Below are 21,726 nucleotides of genomic sequence, written 5' to 3' on the forward strand. Positions count from 1 at the left end.
TGCGTTTGGGCTCCGCAGCAAAAAGGCTTTCGAGGTGTGAGGCTGATATATTGTGACTCGCGCGCCGAACGGAGGACCACGGGACCACCCCCAGGGGCCAGAGGGCACACCGAATTGTGTTTTCATTGTACGGCTCTAAAGTGTCTAATTTATGTCGCGATATTGTGCGGATTGCGGCGCGATATTCCGCCCTTGGGACTACGACGCGTCTTCTCTGCCCTTCTCCGACGCCATTCCACTTGACGTCCCCGCCTGGCTCGCGAGCATCTCGCGCACCGCCTCGACCCCCGCCCTCGGGTCGTGCGGTGCGAGCATGAGAGCGCCCTGCAGCTGCGCGACGGAGAGCGACCCGGGAGGCACGCAGCCGCAGAGCTCCTCGGCGGCGGCGTCGGAGCCCTCGCCGTAGAAGTGGCGCAGGTAGCGCCGCAGCTGCTCGCCGCCGCACCGCTCGAAGGGCACCCGCACGTCGACGCGGCCCGGGCGGAGCAGCGCCTCGTCGAGTCGGTCGACGTGGTTGGTGGTGAGGAAGAGCAGGCGCCCCTCCTGCGCCGCGACGCCGTCGATGCCGTTGAGGAGGCCCGAAAAGGTGAGCCCCCCACCCGCAGCCCCGGCGACGGCCTGCCTTCCCGCGAAGGCGGCGTCCGCGTCCTCGAGGAGCAGCACGCAGCGGCGCGCGGCTCCGGCGAGCGCCTCTGCGAAGGAGTCGTCGGTCAAGCGCGCGCTCGAGAGAGAGACCACGTAGATGGGGAGCTGCAGCTCTCCCGCGAGGGCCGCGACGAGGGACGTCTTGCCGGTGCCGGGCGGGCCGTGCAGCAAGTAGCCGCGCCGGTACGGGATGCCGCGCGCCGCGTACCAAGGCTCGGCGCCGAGGAAGCGGCTGCAGTCGGCGAGCAGCTCCGAGCCCTGCCCCTCCCGCCCGAGGACCACGGAGCCGAGCGGCCGGCGCGGCTTTGACGCGACGCGGTTCCAGCCGCCGTACTCGTCCGTGAAGTAGATTGCGGTGCGCGCCTAGAGCGAGGCGACGTCTCTCGAGGCGTGGCCAGGCGGCTGCCGCACCACCCCGTGCGCGGGCGGCGGTGAGGCGCCTGCTCGCGCTCGATGTAGGCGGCGCGCGCCTCGGAGATGAGGTGGCGCAAGTCCTGCTGCGTGCCGCGCACCAGCCGCAGCGTGAGCGACTCTCGCTCCTTGCCCGAGTTGAAGGCCGACTCCTGCTCCTTTTCGCGGCTCACGAGAAGCAGCTTGCCGGAGTACGTGAGGGAACGCCGCCCCGCGGGGAGGAGGAGGATGCCGTCCGAGCCGCCGCTGCTCTCCTCGTCCTCCGGCGCGGTGTGTCCATAGCGGCGCAGCGTTGTGGACACGGTGAAATGGGTGTTTGTCGCCAACTCCGGGTGGCTCATGAGCCACGTCAGCACCCAGCGGTAGCTGTCGTCGCGCGAGTCAATCTCTGCCGTCACGACGCACCGGCGCACGATGACCTCTCCCAGATATCGGCCGAGAGATCTTACTGCAGCGAGCGCTACCCCGGCGGCTCCGACGGTGAGGCCGCCGGTGGCGAACTGGTTGGAGAGCACGGACGAGACAGCTGTGCACATACCTCGCGACACAGCAGCGTGGCGGCTGGACACACGGGCGAGCATAGCGTTGTCGAAAATTGCGGAGTTGGGGCGGATCTCGTGACCGCAACGCTCGGATGGCTGTTGTTGCGCTTCAGCGCGTCTGCGCGTCTCCGAGCAAGGTAGCCGGGAGAACAAGCACGCAGTGAGTGGGGAGCGGAAGTACCATAGCGGGAACTCGCTCGCGATTTTCTTCTTCTTGCTTGAGCACTAGGATTCCTAGAGCACTGGGAGTTCCGCATGGTACGGGACCCCTCGATCGTCTCGCCCACCCTCACTGGTGTGTTCATTGGGTGGGGGCATAATTGGGTGGGGGCATAACAAACACGGTACAGGATCGAGGTGCACGCTGCCGAAGCAGTGTCGTCCCCCCTCTCCCCGACGGCGATGGCGGTGTGACCGATCGAGCTACAAGAGGAGCTTGTTCAGCAGGATCCGGGTTAGTCGGATGCACTACCTCACTGGGCCTGAGATCACTGCACGACGCTTCCCATCACCGACCGTCTCGGGTTTGTGTGGGATCGAACCACTCCGGGATGGGCCAGCCCATCGTTCTGAATTTTCTGATTAGTTGCACCAATTGGTTAATTGTCAAAATTCCTGTTGTGCAAGAGGGGAGAGGGCTCTGACGGAGTGTGTGGCGGGAGAGGGCAGGGAATGGGCGCGGGGGAGGGGGGGGGGGGGGGGCTCAGCCGCGTGCAAAAAGCATCAATTAATAATACTAATGAAGAAATATTGCTCGGCCGCTCATGAAGTCCGTCTCGATCTGGAGGAGACTTCTCTCAACTAGAGTTCAAAAAAGCACTCTCTCGACAGCTCACAGGTTCGACACAGGTACCCAAAAGAGGCACAGCCGGCGACGGACCCTCAACTAGAGGTCCCCCAGCGCGGGCCCCGCCCCCTGCCCCAATGGGGGCGGGGCCCTTGCGAAGGAAGAGACGGCCAGAGTTGTACAGCACGCGGACGATGGAGACAACGAAGCACATTAGAGGCTTGATAGGGAACCTCCCTCAGGCTAAACACTGGCCACAGCCCCACTCGCTCCGATTCTCGAGGTTGCGCCATTCCACCATCCCCACCGCCCGCCCGCCACCACGCCGCAGGACAACGCTGCCGTCGTTGGAAAGAACCCGCTCACCAATCCGGACGCATTCGGCCGGGCGATCGTGTAGCCCGAACTCTTTGCCGTTACTTCGTGTCAACTAGCGGCCGCGGGCCGCGGCACACATGGGTGGGACGTGCACTTCTGCTGTCTCGCACAGCCGATGAGCCTGCGCCCACCGCAGTCGGTGCGCGGCCGGACGCTCGTCGTTCTCGCGGTGAATCTCACTGCTGAACGGTTGGGCTCTTTTGTGCTTTGAAATAGTGTTCATTAGTGTGTGTGTGTTCATTAGGAAGTGCGTCAGTGTGTGCGTGTTCATTAGGAAAGCACCGACCCATGTTGTTGGGCGTCTGCCTCTTCCTGTCTCTCTTTGCAGTCTCTCGCCAATTCTCGCCGTGACTTTCATGCCGCCTCGCGGTCTTGTTGAGTATATGAGCGACCCAGCTCGAGGGTTGCTCTCGACTCTGGCCTTTTCTGGGTCACGTAGCCACACCTCGCCTGCTTGGTGCGAGTGGCTGCCAGTTCGACTCTGGGGAGGAAGGATCGAACCATTAACATGGTACCTCCGGTGAGATCTCCCAGGTCGACGGCGGTCTGCGAAGATTTGAGTCCCTTCGTGTGTGAGCTACGAAAAAGATCGAAAATAGTGCCCAAGGTAACCCGGGGGAACTCGCGTCCCGGAACGCCTGCCCTACCTCGAAACACGGCGGTATCGAATACAGCAGCAACCTCGTGCTGCGTCGTGGGGGCGTGTTGAGTATATGAGCGACCCAGCCCGAGGGTTGCTCTCGACTCTGGCCTTTTCGGGTCACGTAGCCACACCTCGCCTCCTCGGTGCGAGTGGCTGCCAGTTCGACTCTGGGGAGGATCGAACCATTAACATGGTACCTCCGGTGAGATCTCCCAGGTCGACGGCGGTCTGCGAAGATTTGAGTCCCTTCGTGTGTAGCTACGAAAAAGATCGAAAATAGTGCCCAAGGTAACCCGGGGAACTCGCGTCCCGGAACGCCTGCCCTACCTCGAAACACGGCGGTATCGAATACAGCAGCAACCTCGTGCTGCGTCGTGGGGGCGTGTTGAGTATATGAGCGACCCAGCTCGAGGGTTGCTCTCGACTCTGGCCTTTTCTGGGTCACGTAGCCACACCTCGCCTGCTTGGTGCGAGTGGCTGCCAGTTCGACTCTGGGTAGGATCGAACCATTATCAGGTCTTCTCACTCTCGTCGTTCTCTCTCCTGCCGCTTCATCCTCTCGGACTCGTTCTCTCCTCGGCAACTACAGAAAAAGAATTTTACAAAAAAGAAAGCCCGGTTCGTTCCATCCGCCGCCTGCTCTCCGCCACATTTGCTCCAGTTTGCCGGTGTGTATGACGGCCGCCCGCCTGCCGCGCTCGTGCGTTGAGACACTCGTGGGCTTCGTGCTCTGGCCAGCACTCTGTTTGATTACCTCTCCGTTCGTCGTTCTCGTATTTTCGCCATGGATCGCGCTCGGCCTCTGCAGCTCCGACAGCGCTGTCGGCGTGCCCGCCTTCCTCGCCTGGCGTCGCCTTCCATATCTGATTCCGATGGTGCTCTTTGTCGACCTGCCGATCGCCGGCTTATTCATCGCGACACATCTATCCGAGGAGCTATTCCTCCGGAACCCTCTCATCCTCGCCGTCTACAGCCTCTTCCGACGCGCCTCACAGCTCCTGAACCGCGAGCCGACGCTCCCCGACACCGAGTCCGGTCTTCACGCTCGCGAACGGCCGCGCTCAAACACCAACGACGGCGCCCGCTACCGCGAGCACGCCTCCATCTGGGCTGCCCTCGAGGGCGACGGCGACAAGGTCCGGCCGGGAGATGTGCGGCTTATCAGTCTGAACTGGCTCATGGCGCTGGCAGAGCGGGGCGGCGTGCTCCCGCGGCGGCAGGACCTGTCAGAGGAGGCCTTCTTAAGCTCTGCTCAGCTGAGGCGGATCGAGCAAGGCGCAAGGCGCGGCTTTGACTACGCCGGCTTTGGGGAGGCCCTGGAGCACGCCAACAAGGAGACCTCCCCCTCGTCCTTTCTCGCCTTTATCGCGAGCTTTTTCGGCCGCAAGCGCAACCCCGACGGGCTGCTCCCGATCATTTCCGTCTCCTACTGCTGGCTTGAAGCCGCGCATCCAGATCGTGAGGGCCGCCAGCTCCAGCTGCTCTCCCGCAAGCTGCGGGGCCTCTACGGCGGGCGCGGCCTGCTCGGCGCGTGCCGCGAATACGGCTTCTCGGACATGGTGAGCTGCCTCCCCCGCCTCATGCCCACCATTCCTCCCTTCCTCACCGCCACTCCCTTCCCGGCTCGCGCAGGGCGTGTTTCTGGACTGGAGCTCGGGCTACCAGAAGGACCCGGCGCTGTTTGCCAAGCGGCGCGCGTATGAGGCGAGCCGGTCGGGCGAGGAGAAGGCCGCCTTCGGTCGCATGCTGGAGAACACGATGGTGAGCACACGCCGACCCCTTTCCCCTCCCCCTGACAGCGCCACAACATGCACCGCTCCACATTGGCTTTACATTCCGCGTTAGGACCTCTGGTACGCGCACGCCTCGGTGACGGTTGTGCTGCTCACGCAGCTGCCCGACGAGCTGCCCGCCGGCTTTGACCGGAGCCGGACCTACGACACTCGCGGCTGGACGACATTCGAGCGGTGCTCGGCAGAGTTGGGCGCAAAGCTCTCTACGCTGGGCTTCGCCAAGTGGAAGCTCGTCATCGACGTCGCCAGCGACGACGGCGGCGCTCAGCGGCGGCTCCCCGCGACTCCGGAGCGCATGGCGATGCTGCTCGCCGCTTGCCGCTTCACCAACGGCGCCGACTCGGCGGCCGTGCAGGCGCTCTACGAGAAGACGGCGAAGGCCGTGCTGGGCACGGTCGAGAAGCTCAACTACAGGGGTCTGCCGCTCGTGCGTGGCGACGCGTGGACTAGCCCGGCGCTGCTGGCGGAGGCGCTAAACCATTGCGAGAGCCTCCGGACCCTCGACCTATCTGGGACACGCCTCGACGACGAGGGCGTGGCGGAGCTTGCGGCGGGGCTCGAGGACGGCGCGCTCCCGGCGCTTGAGTTCCTCTGCGTAGAGGCAAACCGCTTCGGCGCGCGCGGCGTCGGCTCGCTCTGTGACGTGTTCCATCGCGGCGTGGCGCCGACGCTGCAGATGCTCGACGTCGGTTTCACGCCTTTTGGCGACGAGGGAGCCGTGGCGCTAGCTGCGGTTCTGTCGACGGGCAAGCCGTCGCATGGGCTGACTTTGCAGTGCTGCGACGTGGGCGACGAGGGCGCGATGGCACTCGCGGCTACCCTCCCGGCCGCGGGTCAGGGGTGTCGCGTGAACGCCTCGCACAATCGGATCGGCCTCGCGGGCCAGGCGGCACTGCTGGAGGCGCTCGAGGCGAAGCACGGGCCGCAGCCGGGGCATGCGATGGCGGTGACGCAGGTGAATTTGCTTCCTTGGTCGTACCCGCTCGTGCGCGCTTCGGGGCGAGGCTTTCGCGGTGTGCTCGAGAGCGGCCGAGTCACCATATAAAAGGCACACGCCGTCTGTGATTCGGATTACGAGATTGACGCCCTTGTGTGTTGATGGCGCGATCAGTCGGCCCACCTGCCTTTGGTATAAGCTGCGGGTGAAGACCTCCACATCCTGGCAGCGTGAGAGCTTTTTTTAGCAATACAATACCAAACAACTCTAACACTCACACGTCATTTGGGGCCTGGAGCCCCTGCAGACTGAAGTTTATGGTGGTTTAAAGTTTGCGGGGGGGGGGACAGCTTTGGGCGGTCGAGTTCACAATGCCCTGGCACTTAAGCCCTGTTCACGCGCGCGCGAGACCGGTGCAGACTGAGGGAGGGTGTAGAGGATGTAGAGTGTAGAGCGCTGTAGAGCTGTAGAGCTTTATATCCGCCGCGGGACGAACTGCCTGCGTTGTAGAGCGATGTAGAGCGCGATTTTGCTGTAGAGTTTGTTGTAGAGGCTCTACAGCCAAACCGCGCCAGGAAGGCAGTGACTCAAAGAGGTCGAGCCGCGCTAATGGGGTGTCTCCGAGCTTACTGGAGCTCTGATGGACGGCCCTGACTATCCCTGACACACAGAGAGTCACTCTGACGACACACAACACCCTACAACTGCGTCATGACCAGCCTGCCATGCGTCGCCGGTGCCGCATTCGTCGCTGTGCTTCTTTAGCAGGCGGTGGACTGTCGGCTGCGAGGACGGTCGCATTTGCGCGAGGCGAGGCGAGCATTCAGACGCGTTGTCTGCGCCATGACTCGCGCCAGCGCGTGCGGGAGCTCCTGGCTGAGCGTTGAGTCCAGGCGAGTTGCGCTGGCCACTATCGCTACGCCGAGCCGAGCTGACGCGCCGAGGCGCCGGCCAGTCGCAGCCGTGAGGCATGCCATAGCAGCAGAGGCACCTGCCACCCATTGGGCGGGTAGACAGAAGGCCAGCAGCACTGGCAAGTGCAACGCGCCTCATGTCGGAGAGCGACCGTGCCTCGTTCGCCGCTTATGATGTAGAGTTTGTTGTAGAGATTTCACGTTGTAGAGCGCCTCTACATCGCTCTACAACGCAGGCAGTTCGTCCCGCGGCGGATGTAGAGCTCTACAGCTCTACAGCGCTCTCCAGCTCTCCAGCTCTACAGCGCTCTACACTCTACATCCTCTGCACCCTCCCTCAGGGTGCAGACAGGCAGGGTTGCCAGGTGAGAGCTATAGGGTGAGAGCGAATGGCGCGGTTCACGCCTCGCACAACAGAGAGAGTGCCCGCCCCCTGGATACTCTCGAATGAGCGTCTCCCTCTTCACCGCATGCCGACGCGCTTGTTGTAGCCCCTCGGCGTTAGCTGGGGCCTCAAAGAATCTCTATCTAGGGTGCCGCTGCTCCAGGGCAGCCTGCCTACAGAGAGAGAGTGCCCCTCCCGCTATGTCTATTCGATGCCTTTTGTTGTGCAATTCTATTCAATCGGAAAGAGAGGAAATGAGTGAAGGAATGGCGCCGACATTCATGAAGGACGTAAAGAGTGGACGCGTCCAGAACCGGTGAAGTCTCGGCGGCTATGGGCAAGTGGGCTGAGAGACAAGAGGGATTTTTCTCTCGGGCGGAAGTGGAAGCCTCGACTTCTAATAAATTATGCCAGGCGTATCCGGGAGCGGACAGCACGGAACCGATTTTTATTTGGCGCAGACCCCTCCTTCCTGAGTCACCAGAAAATCCCAACGACCCTTGCGCGGAGGCCGCCTTGGCCACTTTTCCGACCTCGTCGGAGAATCTGGGAGAATGGCTACCATAGCCTAGCATGGCACCCGCGGGCAAAGCTGCCCCCAGGTCCCTAGAGTCCATGGGCATTCCCAAAGGATATGTCAGCGTGAGGTGAGGGCGCAACGGTGGGGGCTCTCACCAGCCCCTCAAAGTCGGGCCTCTCGGGCGGCGGTCAGAGGGGCGGGCAAGGGCACGTGGGAGAAGGGTCAGTGCGGCCCACAAGGTGTGAGCTACCCCCTCTCCTAGCTAGGTGTGACTCTACAGCCCCTGAGGCCCTCTGGGCTGGGCACCATCAGCTTGGGCAGAGGTCCTCGGGGTGGGGAGAGAGGGAACTCCCCTTTTCAGACCCCCCCAACCGCGCATTAACTCGCACCCCAGTGTACGAGCCGGAACCCAGCGACTCGGTTGCCATTTTGCGGCCGGAGTTGTGGCGCTCGACTGTTCCGCGGTGGCTGTTCCGCGGTGGTGTCGTCCAAATGCAACATTCTCACCTCCGCATCGCCGCCGCTCGGCTCGAGCTCTCCGACGTTGCGTCCTTCGCCGCGTCGGCGTACCTCACGCGCTATGCGACCTCTCCGCCGCCGCCGATGCCTGCGGCAGCCACGGCGGGCTCACGAGACGGCGGCGCAGAGGCGGCGGCGGGCGCTGACGCCGAGGAGGAGGCTGCAGCGCGGGTGGGAGCGTGCCTATTCGCCGCTTGCAAGGCGTGCGAGCAGCCACGCCGCGCACGCGACGTGGTCAACGCCGTCCACCTCGCTGCACGCGGCGAGGTGCTCCGCGACTCGCGCACCTACTGGCGACGAAAGGACGCGCTGCTTCAGCACGAGCAGTCGTTGCTCCGCGCGCTCGGCTTTGAGCCCGCCGTCCACCCTCCACACCGGCTCCTGTACAACTACCTCCACGCACTGCGAGCTCCACCGCAGCTCTGCACGCTCGCCGCTGCAATCGCCAACGACGCCGCCGCCTCCGCCGACTGCGTGCGGCGGCGGCCTTCCCTGATCGCCGCCGCCGCCATCGCGCTTGCCGCTGCGCTGCTCGGCCCTGCCCTACCGGTGGTCTCCTGCCGCGGGGTGGGAGGGCGGCCCGAAGACATGGGCGGGACCGAGACCTCGTCTGAGACTGCCTCTAGGCGGGCTGCCTGCCGCCCCGCTGGTGGGTCGCGCTGGGCGAGGAGGAGGCGAGCCTCCACGCCGCGTGCACCGACCTGATGGCGGTCTACGAGGGCTGAGGGCCACAGCGTGCTGTCGTGTGTGCGTAGTTGCTGCCTTTCGTGCATTTCTGCTCGATGATAGTCTATAGATGACATTATGCCGATTTTCCGGAGATCCTTTCGTGTAAAAAAGGATTAAAATCAAAAAAAGGGAGCGGACGGAGCTGAGGTGTGAGGATGTGCCTTTCGCGGCGAAGAATTTGAACTCAACCAAGACAAGCAGCCTTCACATAAACACATGTCACATCACACCTCGGTCTACGCATTTGGCCATCTCGTGAGAAGGTGAAGCGAGAGCGCCGGTATCTCAAGCCTTGCCGACCTTCGCCTCGAGTGCCTCAATGCGTTGCTGGAGTAGTGCCTCCTGGGCTGCCTGTCTCGCCTACCAAGGCCAAACGCGCAATGTCTCCACAGACCACACGCGTCATAGCGAAACCTCGCCCAAAGCTATCTATCTCTAACAATCTCACCTCCATTGCAGCCGTAAACTCGCTCAGATAGGCCTCCACAGATTTGCCCAGAGCCTCGCTAGCGGGTGGCGGCGTAGGTGACGCATCGGCTGGTGTCTGCGCCTCCTCCTCACTCGTCTGCTCAGGCGCAGGTAGATCGAGCTCGGCGCTGCTAGTGTCGGCGGCAGTCTCCTCAGCGGCGGAGTCGGCTGGAGGTGACACGCAAAGATCAAAGGCATCTTCTGTCTCAAAAGACTCCACCTGTGTTGCGGCAAGACACTTCTGACGTTGACAGGTGAGATGGCAGAGGCACGCGCTGTCACCTGCTCGGCATCCGCCAAAGGCTCCGGCGCTGTGGGTCGCTGCACCAAGTAGGTTGCCTCGGAGAGACGGACGTCCTACGGCGCCAAATACCTCATGGGCTGTCGGCAACTTGCATGCGACGTGGGCCGTGCATGCCAAATTGAGCGCGCCTGCCCAACGGTGAACACTGTGCGTATCAGCCAAGGATGGTCGATGACTGCGGCGCGTGCATGCGCCATCAGCGCCTCGACGTCGACCTGCAAAGTGAGGCGAAAGTGACCCAGAAGAGGTTCGGCGTGGGTGGCTCATCTGCTGGCATGTGTGCTTGGCGGCACAGCCGTAGCACTTGGCTTATGCGCTAGCAGCGCATGCACCACCACATGGGAGTGTTTGAAGATCGTCGCGGCCTGCCCCATCTCCCGCAGGCTCGGACTCGGCCGCGTGTCGAAGAAAGCGACGTGGATGAGCTCTTTGCTATTGTCGGGCAACGGTGGGCCAAATTCTGGCTTGTCCCACACGATGTGGTTCCACTCGTCCAGCAGCACGTCTGCAGAATCGAGGCAAGTCTCCCGTACTCTGGGGCAGTTGGTTGGACGCGTCTTCTTGCTGTCGCACAAATGCAGCAGCAGCGGAGCAAGAAGCGGCCAGCGCCCTCTTGATAGTGTCATAAGTGTGGCTGATGTGTGTCAGAGCCTGACAGCCACCCCGACAGCACCACCTGACAGCACCTGACAGCAACATCCCAACGTCTGACAGCAGCAGCAGCCTGACAGCCCTGACAGCTCCGACAGCGTCTGACAGCAACACCCGACAGCTCCAACAGCACCCGACAGCTACAGATCACCTCGCCTGTCAGACACGCACCCGACAGCACCTGACAGCACTGACAGCACCTGACAGCTGGTCTGACAGAGGCACCTGGCAGTGCCTGACAGTGCCCGACAGCCCGACAGATCACCTGACAGCACCTGACAGCCTGACAGCCAGGGCTCAGTTTCGAGTTTATCGAGCTCTCCTCGCGCAAGGACGACTCTTCGCCCACTGCGATCATTTGCCGCCAAGCCATATCGTTGCTCAGGGCCACCTCTCTCTTCGAACACTTGTGCCTCCACGGATGATGCCGGCGCTGGGGTCCCCTCGAGAACCTCGAGAATAAAAAACAAACAGCTAAACAAGAATGCAGCACGTCCTGCTCATGCCCGACGGCGCGGAGGTTGATCCGTCTGCCGTGCCGCCTGACGGTTCTCAGCGGACGCCTCCGCCTGCGCCGTATCCGTTTGAGCTCGACGATTTCCAGCGTGCTGCATGCGGCGCAATCGACGCCGGTCGTTCGGTCGTCGTGGCAGCACCAACCTCGGCGGGCAAGACGCTGGTGGCGGAGCATGCGGTGCGTGCAGCACTCGGCGCCGGCGGCCGTGCCGTCTACGCATCGCCGCTCAAGGCGCTCTCCAACCAAAAGTACCGCGAGTTGGGCCGCATCTTCCCCGGCGAGATCGGGCTGCTGACGGGCGACCACTCGGCTGAGCCGCAGGCGGGCTGCCTCGTGCTCACGACCGAGGTGCTCCGCTCGATGCTCTACCGCGGCAGCGAACTCGGCGCGAGGTCCGCCGACACGTCCTGGACATGTCCGTGACACGTCCCTGACGTGCGCAGGCAGCGAGCTCGTGCGCGAGGTCCGCTGGGCCGTCTTTGACGAGGCGCACCTGCTCGGCTCTCCCTCGCGCGGCTGGGTCATCGAGGAGGCGCTCATCCTGCTGCCGCGAGCGGTGCGCGTCGTCCTCCTCTCCGCCACCATCCCAAACGGCGCGGCGCTCGCGGGCTGGCTGGCGATGCTGCGCCAGACGCCGTGCGAGCGCGTCCTCTTCGCGGCGGCCGGGTTGCATCTCGATGAGATATTGTGGAGCGGTCTCGTGTTGTAGTTGCGAGCTCGTCCACTCCGCGGCGCGTCCGGTGCCTCTCCGCCACTACGTCGCCTCCGCCCGCCGCCCGAGAGACCTCTTCCTCGTGCAGAGCGGCGACGGCGCCGCCTTCGACGCCGCGCGTTGGGAGTCGGCGACACTTCCTAGACACTTCCTAGACACTTCCTAGACACTTCCTAGACCCTTCCTAGACACGACGCCGCGCGTTGGGAGTCGGCGACGGGCGGCCCTCGCGCGTGACTGTCGTGGGGAGCGCGGCGTGGACGTGTCGCGGACGTGCCCCCGGTAGGCGGTGGAGGGGCTCTCGCCGCCGCGCGAGCCGTCGGAGGGGGGTGTGGGACGGTTTGCCCTCCCACGTGCCACGCCGGTGGAAAGAGGACGTGTCTCGTGTCCCGCGCGTCCGATAGGCGAGAAGAAGAGGACGCCGCAAGCCGCAGACCCGACAGCGCCGCCGACGAGGCGGCTCGAGCAGCGGTGTGCCGCGGCGGCCGAGCTGCTGTACGCCCTCGCAGGCGGCGCCGCGGGCGAGGCTTCCGCTCGCGGGGCGGACGGCGGCGGGGCGGGGGCAGAGAGCATGCTGCCGGCGATTGCGTTTTGCGCGTCGCGGCGCGCGCATTGCGGCGCTGGTGGCAGCTGCCTAGGCGCACGTCCACGTCCGTGACACGTCTAGACGGTTCCGATCACAGGCGCGAGTGCGAGGCGCTGGCTGCGATGCTCAGCCGCGGTCCCAGCTTGGTTGCCCCGTCACACGCAGAGGCGATAGGGGAGGTGATTGACGCCGCGTTGGGAGGTGTGGTGGGGAGAGGGAGCGAGGAGGAGGAGGCGTCGCGTCAGATCGGCGTCGCCCGCCCTCTCCTCCTCTCCGGCGTGGGCGTGCACCACTCGGGGCTGCAGCCTGTCCTGCGCGAGCTGAGCGAGCTGCTCTTCTCGGAGGGGCTCCTCCCCCTCCTCGTCGCCACCGAGACGGCACCCCCACGACACTTGCACACGACACTTGCACACGCGTCCACATCGCCCCGAGAGACCCGGGGGACGACACTGGAGTAGGTCGCGATGGGCGTCAACACGCCGGCCCGCACGGTCCTCCTCACCGGCGGCGGATCCAAGTTCGACGGGACGCGGCAGCGGCTGATGCTGCCGACCGAGTACACGCAGATGGCCGGCCGGGCCGGCCGGCGCGGCAAGGACGCATTCGGCGCGTGTGTTCTGCTGGCGCACGAGTGGTGCTCGGCGGCGAGCGGCGAGGCGATGCTCTCGCGGCGGCACGCGCCGCTCCAGCCGTCGCACAGGCTTGCCGTTTCGACGGGGAGTTGGCGACGAGAGATGAGTAGTCACCCGTGGCCGCGCGCCTGTCTCCAGGATCACTGCTTCAACGGCGCTCAAGATGGCGCGCATCGAGGGCGCCTCCGTCGCGGCCCTCGCCACCTCCTCGTTCGGCGCGTGGCTCGCGTCGCAGTCCCGTGCGCGCGACGAGGAGCGGCGCGCGCGTGCCTCCTCGGCGGCGGCGCGCCTCGCCTCGCAGCTGGCGGAGGCTCCCGCCGCCGCCGCCGCCGCCGCCGAAGCGCTGCTCGACATGTGCGTCTGCGCGCGCGGCGCTGCTCCGCGAGGCGTCGCCTCACTCCCCTCCCCGCGACTCTCCAGGCGACTGCGCCACCACGAGCTCTGCGAGCGGCTGCGCGGCGCGCTGCTGCTCCGCGCGGTGCGCCGGCCGCACCCCCCCCTCCCCCCCCTTCACAAGGGGAGAGGCCGTCCTCGCCTTCCGACCGTGCTCCTCATCGCCTTCCGACCGCGCTGCGTGCAGGCGTCGCACTTGCAGCCCGGCCGCGCCGTCGCTGTCTGCGCCGGGGAGGGGGGCGGGGTGGCGTGGGGCGTGGTTGTCAGTGCGCGGGGAGGGAGGAAGCGGCGGGCGCCGCAGGGCAAGCGGGGAGGAGGAGAGGCGGAGGTGGGAGTGGAGGAGGGGCTGGAGGGTGTCGAGGAGGCGGAGGCGGAGGCGGAGGAGGCGGAGGCGGAGGCGGCCGAGGCGGCCGAGGCGGCCGAGGCGGCCGAGGCGGCCGAGGCGGCGCTACCACGCCCAACGGCGGACGGCGAGGCGGACGGCGGCGACATCAGTAGCTCCGGCATCCCGACGCGGCACAGCTACTCTTCCGTCCCCTCTGTTGGCAGCGTGCTGTTGCGTGTGCTGCTGCCCGCCGCCGCCGCCGCCGCCGTGAGAGCGGCGGCGGTGGCCGCGGACGAGACCCAAGGCGAGGCGGCGTTGGAGGCTGCGGTGGAGGAGACGCTGGGCCAGCCGAACGGCGCCGCCGAGTGCGACGTCTGTGACGGCCGGCTGTCCAGCGGCGGCGGAAGCGGAAGCGGCGCGGAGGAGCTCGGCGAGTGTCTGCAGCTGGTCTCCCTGCCCCTGTCGGACGTGCACCACCTCTCGGCAGTGCGTCTCTGGGTGCCGCGCGACCTGCGCTCCGAGCACGGCCGGCGCGCGACCGGCCTCGCCCTGGAGGCTGCCCTCGCCCAGTTCGACGGCGACTTGCCTCCGCTCGACCCGGCGAGACGCTTCCCCAGACACTTCCAGACACCTGCCCAGACACTTCCAGACACTTGCCCAGACACTTCCAGACACTTGCCCAGACACTTGTCCAGACACTTCCAGACACTTGCCCAGACACTTCCAGACACTTGCCCAGACACTTCCAGACACTTGCCCAGACACTTCCAGACACTTGCCCAGACACTTCCAGACACTTGCCCAGACACTTCCAGACACTTCCAGACACTTGTCAAGACACTTCCAGACACTTGCCCAGACACTTGCAGACACTTGCCCAGACACTTCCAGACACTTGCCCAGACACTTCCAGACACTTGCCCAGACACTTCCAGACACTTCCAGACACATGCCCAGACACTTGCCCAGACCCTAGACCTAGACACTCCTCATGCAGGCGCGCGACCTTTACGTCGGTTACCGCGCGGACGACGCCGAGGAGGCGGCGCTGCTCTCGCTCCTCGACGAGATTGCAGCTGTCGAGGCGCAGATTAATAATAATTAATTAATTAATTAGGCGGCGCTGCTCTCGCTCCTCGACGAGATCGCAGCTGTCGAGGCGCAGATCGTGGCGACGCCGGCGCCGGAGGGGTCCGCGGTTGCGGCTGCGTATCAGCTGTGCCACCGCCTGCGGCTGGTCCGGCTGGCGACTGCCGCGGCCGAGGAGGCGGGGGAGACGTGGCACTCGCTTGCGGCACTCGCCTGATTAATTAGTTAATCAATGTTTAATTAAATGATAATTGATTGCTTAATTAGGCACTCGCCTGCGGCGGCTGGCGGCTCGCTCGACGCGGCTTTCCGCTCGCTGGGGTGCGTCGATGCGAACGGCTTGCTCACCCTCAAGGGACGCGCCGCCGCGCTTGTCGAGGGAGTCAACCCGATGTTGGCCGTCGAGGTGCGCCCCTCCCAGGCCTTGCAAGAGCCCCCCCCCCCCCCCCTCCCTCCCCGACTGCTCTTCCATTTGGCCTGGCGCCCCCTCTTCGCCGGTAGGTGATGATGAGCGGCGCGCTGCGAGGGCTGAGCGAGGCCGAGCTCGCCGCCGCCGCCTCCTGCCTCCTCCCGCAGCGCGCCGCTGCCAGGAGCGCCACTTCGCCGGCGGGCGGCGAGGGCGACGAGAGGGCGGAGGAGCGGACGCGAGCCCCGCCCTGCCCCTGGCGGTGCTCGGCCCCCCCTCACCCTGCCTTCTCGCGCCTCTGAATAGGCCGCGGCCGAGCTCGACCTGCCCGCGCCTCTCCAGCGCGCGCTTGGTCAGATGCGCGGAGCCCGCGGGAGGGTGACCCCGCGCCACACCGACTCTGGTCCAGCTTGCGCGGTCCTGCTCCTCACCGACCTCACACCACCCTCTGCTAGGTGGTTGCCGCCCTCGCTCCAGTCTCTGCCACCGTCGGCGTGGGCGATGAGGGCGGCAGCGACGGCGGCGCCGCCGGTCCGCCTCCGATCGTCTCGGTGCTCCCCCCCGCGCGGCCCTCGCGCGGCCCTCGCGCAGGGAGAGGGCGGGTGGGGGAGGAGCGAGTCTTGCGCGTAGGCCCTCGCGCGTGCCACCCTCTCGTGGGCCTCGGGCGCCTCCTTCGTCGAGTCGCACCAGGCGTGCTTTGGCGAGGCGTGGGAGGGCGAGCTGGTGCGCGCTCTCCGCGCACTCGAGCATCTGCTCGTCGACCTCGCTGCCGCTGCGGAGGCGCTCGGCGACGCGGACTTGCGCTCGCGCCTCGAAGCGAGCGGACGCGCGTTGCACCGCGGCCTTCCGTTCGCGCCATCCCTCTTTCTCAATGGCTGAGAAGGGAGCAGATGGCGATGCGGTTATTTGGGTCTGCGCTGCGAGCGAGAGTCTCGAGAGATAGAGAGGCGCACATAGCGCAGCTCGTGTGTTCTCTGCAGAGTGCGGTTCACCGGTTCTCGCCGGTCTTCCCCCCCTACCGGTTGTGTCCTCATGCTCGAGAAAAATACGACGTTGGAACTCCATGCGGGTTCTCTCAGCTCATGGCTCTGTGGACCGGCGCGGGGTGCGGGTGACGGTTGGGTCTCGCGCGGCCTCTCCGCGCGCGGTGGAGTTCGTGAGGCGCCCCCGACCGGGGGCGAGTTTCACATGAGCAGTGCTGCACACCAAACCGACAGTCGCGCGTGTAACACTTCGCCACGGCAAGAGCGGCGAAGCCTTACTCTCCACCCTCGTCCTCGAACCCGGTCCAGCAAAAGATTGGCACGTCTCCCATGTAGTCCACGAACTCCGAGTGATTCGGCTCGAGCGGCGCGCCGGCCGCGTCGATCACCTTTGTGAGGGTGTAACTCCCAAACTCGAGGCAAGCGGCCCGGCCGACGCCCCACTTGCAGGAGCGATTCCAGAGCGCACCCGGCTGCTCGCCCGGCAGCTGGTGAAGGCCAAACTTTCCAGTGATGCAGCCCGCCACCTGCATTCCTCCGTGCTGGTCGAGCGGGCCGAACTGCGCGCCGAGCGACGCGTCCTCGAGCGAGCTATCTCGCCAGGCGTAGGAGAAGCACAGCCAGTCCTTGGCGGACCGGGTAGCAGGGTCTTTGGTGGCGCCGGCGTCACCGAGCAGGGTCTCCGCCGAGAGGTAAGTCAGGTCTCCGCCGTATATGTTACCGCCGTAGGGAGCATTGGCGGGCGTGCCTGCGGGCCAACCCCACGTCGCAGGCGCAAAGGGCACGAGCAGGAGCCGGCGGTCGGGGTAGTAGACGCCGTACTGCAGCGAGGTGAGCTCCTCCGAGACGCCGTTGCCGCGCATCCAGTAAACCCCGCGGATCTTCTCGGGCAGCAGATCCCAAACGCCGTCCACCTTGGTCGCCTCATACATGAACTTTGCCGCCTCCGCCGCGGGCGCCTGGCTGAAGACGCAGCCAGAGAGCTGAGGCGCGCCCTCGCGCCAGGGGAAGCTCTTGAGTGCCCCGCGGAGCGCAGGCAGCCGCTGCTGAGGCCTGGGCATGTCCCACCAGCCCATGCCGCCAGGGAACTGCTCCGCCACCGCGTCCGGCACGTTGGACGGCAGAGAGCAGCACCCGCCGCCGCTCTGCTTGTCCTGCTTCGCCTGCCGCGCCAGCTTGCAGTCGGCCATGGTGAGAACCAAAGGAGGACAACCCACTCCCCCCTGACCCTGATCCGACTGTGTGATCAGACCCTTATGTGTTCCCCGCATTCCCAGGGCCTTCCAGGGCTCGCACCTCAACCTCTCACAGACCAGCGCACAGCGCCATAGGACGTATTTTCTTCTCAATAACAAGGCTGGGGGGGGGGGGGGGGGGTCGACTGGGGTGAAACGGATGAGCGCGCCCTTTTCGGCGCCCTTTTCCCTTAAACCGGACCCTTCTCTTTTCCCCCATTCCTCTTCTCCCTTTCAGTGTATATGCTCCCTGCTTCGTTATCATGTGCGTCGCGTCCCTCGGCGTCCCCGGCGTCAGCGGAAACCACCCCGTATATAGTCACGCATCAAGGATACACACGGCGACCCCCTGAGATTTGATTGAGATGCAGATGAGCTCGCGAGCTCGCGCGTGTAATTCGTCGATCGGCCGTCCTCTTCTCATTGAGATTGTTATTCAAATTCCATGTTCACAGCAATTGTCTCCCCTTTCGGTTCACTGTCTACAGCTCTACAGCGCTCTACACTTACATCCTCTACACCCGCCCTCAGCTCACACTCACATCTCGAGCTTGAACCCTTCCCGCCCGCTCACCGCATCTCGAATTACTCCCTTCCCCTCGTCGCCCAACCTGTTGTAGCGGAGGTCGATGTTTTTCAGCACCCCGTTGACGCGAAGAGCGGAGGCCAGCGCAGCCGCGCCCTCGTCGCGGATGCGGTTGCGACGGAGGTTCAAGTTGGTCAGCATCCCGTTGACCTCCAAAGCGGAGGCCACCGCCGTGGCACCCTCGTCGCCGATCGCGTTCCCGCCCACGTCCAAGGAGGTCAATACCGCGCTGCCGGAGACGTACTCCGCTAGCACCTTGGCGACCTCCACGTCGATGCCCTGCCGTGAGAGGTCCCATGACTCGATCTTGTTCTCCTTGTTGTCTCGCAGCGCCGCGAAGATCGCGCACCAGCCCTCCGTGCCAAGGTAGTTGCCGCGGAGGTTGATAGTGTTCAGCACCTTGTTGCCCTTGAGGGCCTCTGCGATCGCGCTGGCACCCTCGGGGCCGATGCCGCCGCGGAATAATGGGTTGCCTGACAAGTTAAGAGTGGTCAGCACCCCATTGCCCTGAAGTGCCTCGGCGATCGCCTCGGCGCCGCCGGGGCCGATGTCATTGTACGCGATATCGAGGTTGGTCAGCACCGCATTGACGCGCAGCGCCTCGGCGATCGCGGTCGCGCCGGTTGGCCCGATTCTGTTGCCGCTTACGTCCAAGGACGTCAGCACCTCGTTGACTGCGAGAGCGCCGCCGATCGCCTTCGCGCCCTCGTCGCCGATGTTGTTCGAACGGAGGGTGAGTGTTTTCAGCACCCCGCTGCCCTTGAGGGCGTCGGCGATCGCGGTGGCGCCGGTGGGGCCGATCTTGTTGTTGCGCACATCCAAGGAGGTCAGCACCCCGTTGACCTTGAGGGCGTCCGCGAGCGCAACGATGCCGGACGCATCGTACTCACCATCACCGTCCTCGTCAATGCTGCATATCTCGTTGCCGCTCAGGTCGAGGGTGGTCAGCACCCCGTTGCCCTTGAGCGCCTCGGCGATTGCGGTCGCGCCGGTTGGCCCGATCTTGTTGCCGCCCACGTCCAAGGACGTCAGCACCTCATTGCGTTCGAGGGCGCCTGTTATCTTAGCTCCGACTGGGCCGCCGATTTTGGATGCTGCACTCTGCCACTTCTCGTTTGTAACTGACACAGCGTTTGCCACCAGCGGGGCGGCGAGGTCCTTGAAGCGGCTGCTGCATCTTTTGAGGGCGACCGCGGAAGCTAGTTCAGACTCGGCCAGCCGACTGATGATCTTCCTCAACAGATCGTCATTGAGATCCGCGAGGCAAGCAGGTGGTTGGACGGCGGCCATACGCAAAGCAGAGCGTCGTGCCGCCGCGTCCTCAATCAATTGCGGCTCAGCCGCTCATCATAATTTTTCCGGTTTTTCTCACGTACATTGAGAGAGATCCGTACATTCCCGTAGTTTTTCTATCTACGTTCTCCCTGCTCCCTTTTTTCTCTCTCCTTTCCAGCCGTGCTCTCAAAGGTGCTCCAGCCGTGCTGGCCTTTTCCCCCTTTCCCTCTCTCTCACTTCCCGGCGCGTTGCCCAGACCTCTGTTTTATCCCCCTGAGCCTGACCCACAGCGCGTCCACGCTCAGTTTGCTGCGGTATTTGGCGACCTCCACACAAGCCTCTTTTAAGCATCGCAACTCTCAACTCGCTTTGAGCTCCTCGTACCTTACCTCCTGCTGCCGCACACACGACAACAATCCAACCTGCGCTCACTCAACACCAGCTCAACACCGGGCAGTCACCGGCGCCGTCTTCACCACGTGTGTGTGTGCATGGCGCGCAAGCGCTTTGAGCTCTCCTTATGCACGGAAGATCTGTCATGCTGTCACAGACCGCCCATCAAAGAGTGCTTTTTGGAGTGTGCGGCCCTCCGGGGTGCACTAGCAGGGTGAGTAGGCTTGCTGCTGCTTGCCACTCCTTTCATCTCGCCAGTCCCAGCCCGCCACAGCCATGCAGCTGGCCCGGCCGTACGCATTCCTTGCCTTTGCATGCGCTCGCCATGTCCGTTGTCAAGCCCGAGCTTGGACTTCAGCCCGATAGCTTTCCGGCCGGCCTCCTGTGGTGCTTGGCTGGCGCCACACGCCACCTTCGAACCCGACCTCTACGACAAGTTGTGATGGCACGCGGCCCGTCTCCATCGCACGCGGCCTGGAGGTTGCCCGCCTGGTGTGCTTCCTTTCGCCCTCAGACCGCTTCTGCCGCGCCTCCCGTCTACGACGAGTGCCGGTTCCGGGATGCCCAGCGGCAGTGACCTTTCCTGTGCTTACGTCCCAGGCTTCTGCCTTCAGTGCCTCGGACGCCTCGGCCATGCACCTCTGAGTCGCGTTGGGTGGACACTGGACAGCGAACCCGCACGCCGACCCACCCTATCTCTGAGTGTAGCGCGATCGCCGGCTTGGTCGCCCTGACCACCGCTGCCAGCCGCTGGCGTCACTGCGTCCCTTTTGTCCCTTTTGCTGCCCCTCTTTGCTCCCTTTTCCCTCGCCGCGTAACTTGCGCCCCTTTTGAAAACTTTTATGTTGTTTCTTTAAACCCTTTTTGTTTGCCGGAAAACCTCGGACAGGCCAATTCTCAAGTTGGGCCCTCAGGGTCCCCACCTGCACGAGCAGGATCTTGTCTAGGACGAGATCAGGGACACAGGTTGCCCGCGAAAAGAAAGCCAATTTCCGACTTGGGCCCTCGGGGAGGCGGGCGGCCTTCTCTCGAGGTCTCGAGATACACAAAGCGGCCAAGGACACAGGGGAACGGGAGCGGGGAGCCCATCGCGATTTGCTCACGTCAGTGAGGCGAATTCTTTTTCTGTCTGCTAAAGAAAGAAAGAAAACAGACAACGCAAGGGAGGGATGGGAGGACGGCACGCCGCCACCACACAGGGATTTTTCTGTCTGCTGTGAGAGAGAGTTCGGTTGTTTAAATTCTTTGCCCCTGAATTCTTTTTCTCGGTCTGCGTTGTAGGCGCGCGGGCGCGGGGCCAGCTTTACTGTTGTGCGGCTCAGAAATTCTTCGTACCTCGCTTCGGCTCGCTCACACCACGCTTCTCGGCCATGGACGAGAGCGAGGACGACAGCGACTGCAGCGTCAAGGAGGACGTTTTTTTTTGGTTTTGTAGGAATTCAATCTCCCTCTTAACCCACCTCTAAGAAACATCACAATAGGGAATTCCTATCTAGCTCTTTTTTTGTTGGGGGAATAGCCCCCCCCCCCCCCCGGCCCCCCGCTACCCGGTTGCACTCGTGCGACGTAGCGGGGGGCCACAACTACGTTTACGAAAACTACGTTTCGATCGAGATTTGACAACTCATGCGTCGCAGCCTCATGGCCGTCCACGCATCCGGCCGATCAAAGCACAGCGCCGTCCCGTGGCGTCCGGAGATGGATGCCTTCGTGCTGCTGCGCCACGTCCGAGACGGCATCCCGTTGCCGAAGGTGGCAGAGCAGTGGCCGTTTGAATCCGCCACCAAACGAAGCAAAGATGCAATCAAGTGGCGATGGAAAGAGGTTCTCAAAAGACTGACGCTCTCGACGACCTCCGACTGATCTGTGGATCCTGCGACGAGCGCGAGGAGGCGGAGACGCAGCTGAACACCGAGGCAAGCCTGCAGCCGCGGGTCGAGGACGCTCTCGTGAAGCTGCACGCGCGAA

General features: G+C 64.3%; 6 protein-coding genes across 6 annotated transcripts; 3 read left to right on the plus strand and 3 right to left on the minus strand.

The window, feature by feature from the left end:
* Positions 1-198: 198 nt before the first annotated feature.
* On the minus strand, positions 199-996 carry EMIHUDRAFT_68829 (putative mitochondrial chaperone BCS1; the record flags this gene model as incomplete). Its single annotated transcript, XM_005758308.1, has 1 exon — positions 199-996. A coding segment is annotated over one exon (798 nt), but the record flags the coding sequence as incomplete, so codon positions are not given.
* A 3,084-nt stretch (positions 997-4,080) lies between these two features.
* EMIHUDRAFT_219647 (hypothetical protein) lies at positions 4,081-6,244 on the plus strand (the record flags this gene model as incomplete). Its single annotated transcript, XM_005758309.1, has 3 exons — positions 4,081-4,965; positions 5,039-5,167; positions 5,252-6,244. 3 exons carry the CDS (start codon positions 4,081-4,083, stop codon positions 6,242-6,244), a joined length of 2,007 nt encoding a protein of 668 aa, XP_005758366.1.
* A 2,203-nt stretch (positions 6,245-8,447) lies between these two features.
* On the plus strand, positions 8,448-9,199 carry EMIHUDRAFT_107086 (hypothetical protein; the record flags this gene model as incomplete). The annotated part of the gene is made up of 2 exons (XM_005758310.1): positions 8,448-9,023; positions 9,101-9,199. 2 exons carry the CDS (start codon positions 8,448-8,450, stop codon positions 9,197-9,199), a joined length of 675 nt encoding a protein of 224 aa, XP_005758367.1.
* A 2,079-nt stretch (positions 9,200-11,278) lies between these two features.
* EMIHUDRAFT_45786 (hypothetical protein) lies at positions 11,279-11,904 on the plus strand (the record flags this gene model as incomplete). Its single annotated transcript, XM_005758311.1, has 3 exons — positions 11,279-11,535; positions 11,591-11,779; positions 11,853-11,904. Coding segments are annotated over 3 exons (498 nt in total), but the record flags the coding sequence as incomplete, so codon positions are not given.
* Positions 11,905-16,544: 4,640 nt separating this feature from the next.
* EMIHUDRAFT_453561 (hypothetical protein) lies at positions 16,545-17,473 on the minus strand (the record flags this gene model as incomplete). Its single annotated transcript, XM_005758312.1, has 1 exon — positions 16,545-17,473. The coding sequence occupies exon 1, from the start codon at positions 17,457-17,459 to the stop codon at positions 16,545-16,547; it is 915 nt and encodes a 304-aa protein (XP_005758369.1). The 5' UTR covers positions 17,460-17,473.
* Positions 17,474-18,042: 569 nt separating this feature from the next.
* On the minus strand, positions 18,043-19,380 carry EMIHUDRAFT_219652 (hypothetical protein; the record flags this gene model as incomplete). Its single annotated transcript, XM_005758313.1, has 1 exon — positions 18,043-19,380. One exon carries the CDS (start codon positions 19,378-19,380, stop codon positions 18,043-18,045), a length of 1,338 nt encoding a protein of 445 aa, XP_005758370.1.
* Positions 19,381-21,726: the final 2,346 nt, after the last annotated feature.

Source organism: Emiliania huxleyi (assembly GCF_000372725.1).
Source record: "Emiliania huxleyi CCMP1516 unplaced genomic scaffold EMIHUscaffold_87, whole genome shotgun sequence".
Taxonomy (NCBI): domain Eukaryota; phylum Haptophyta; order Isochrysidales; family Noelaerhabdaceae; genus Emiliania; species Emiliania huxleyi.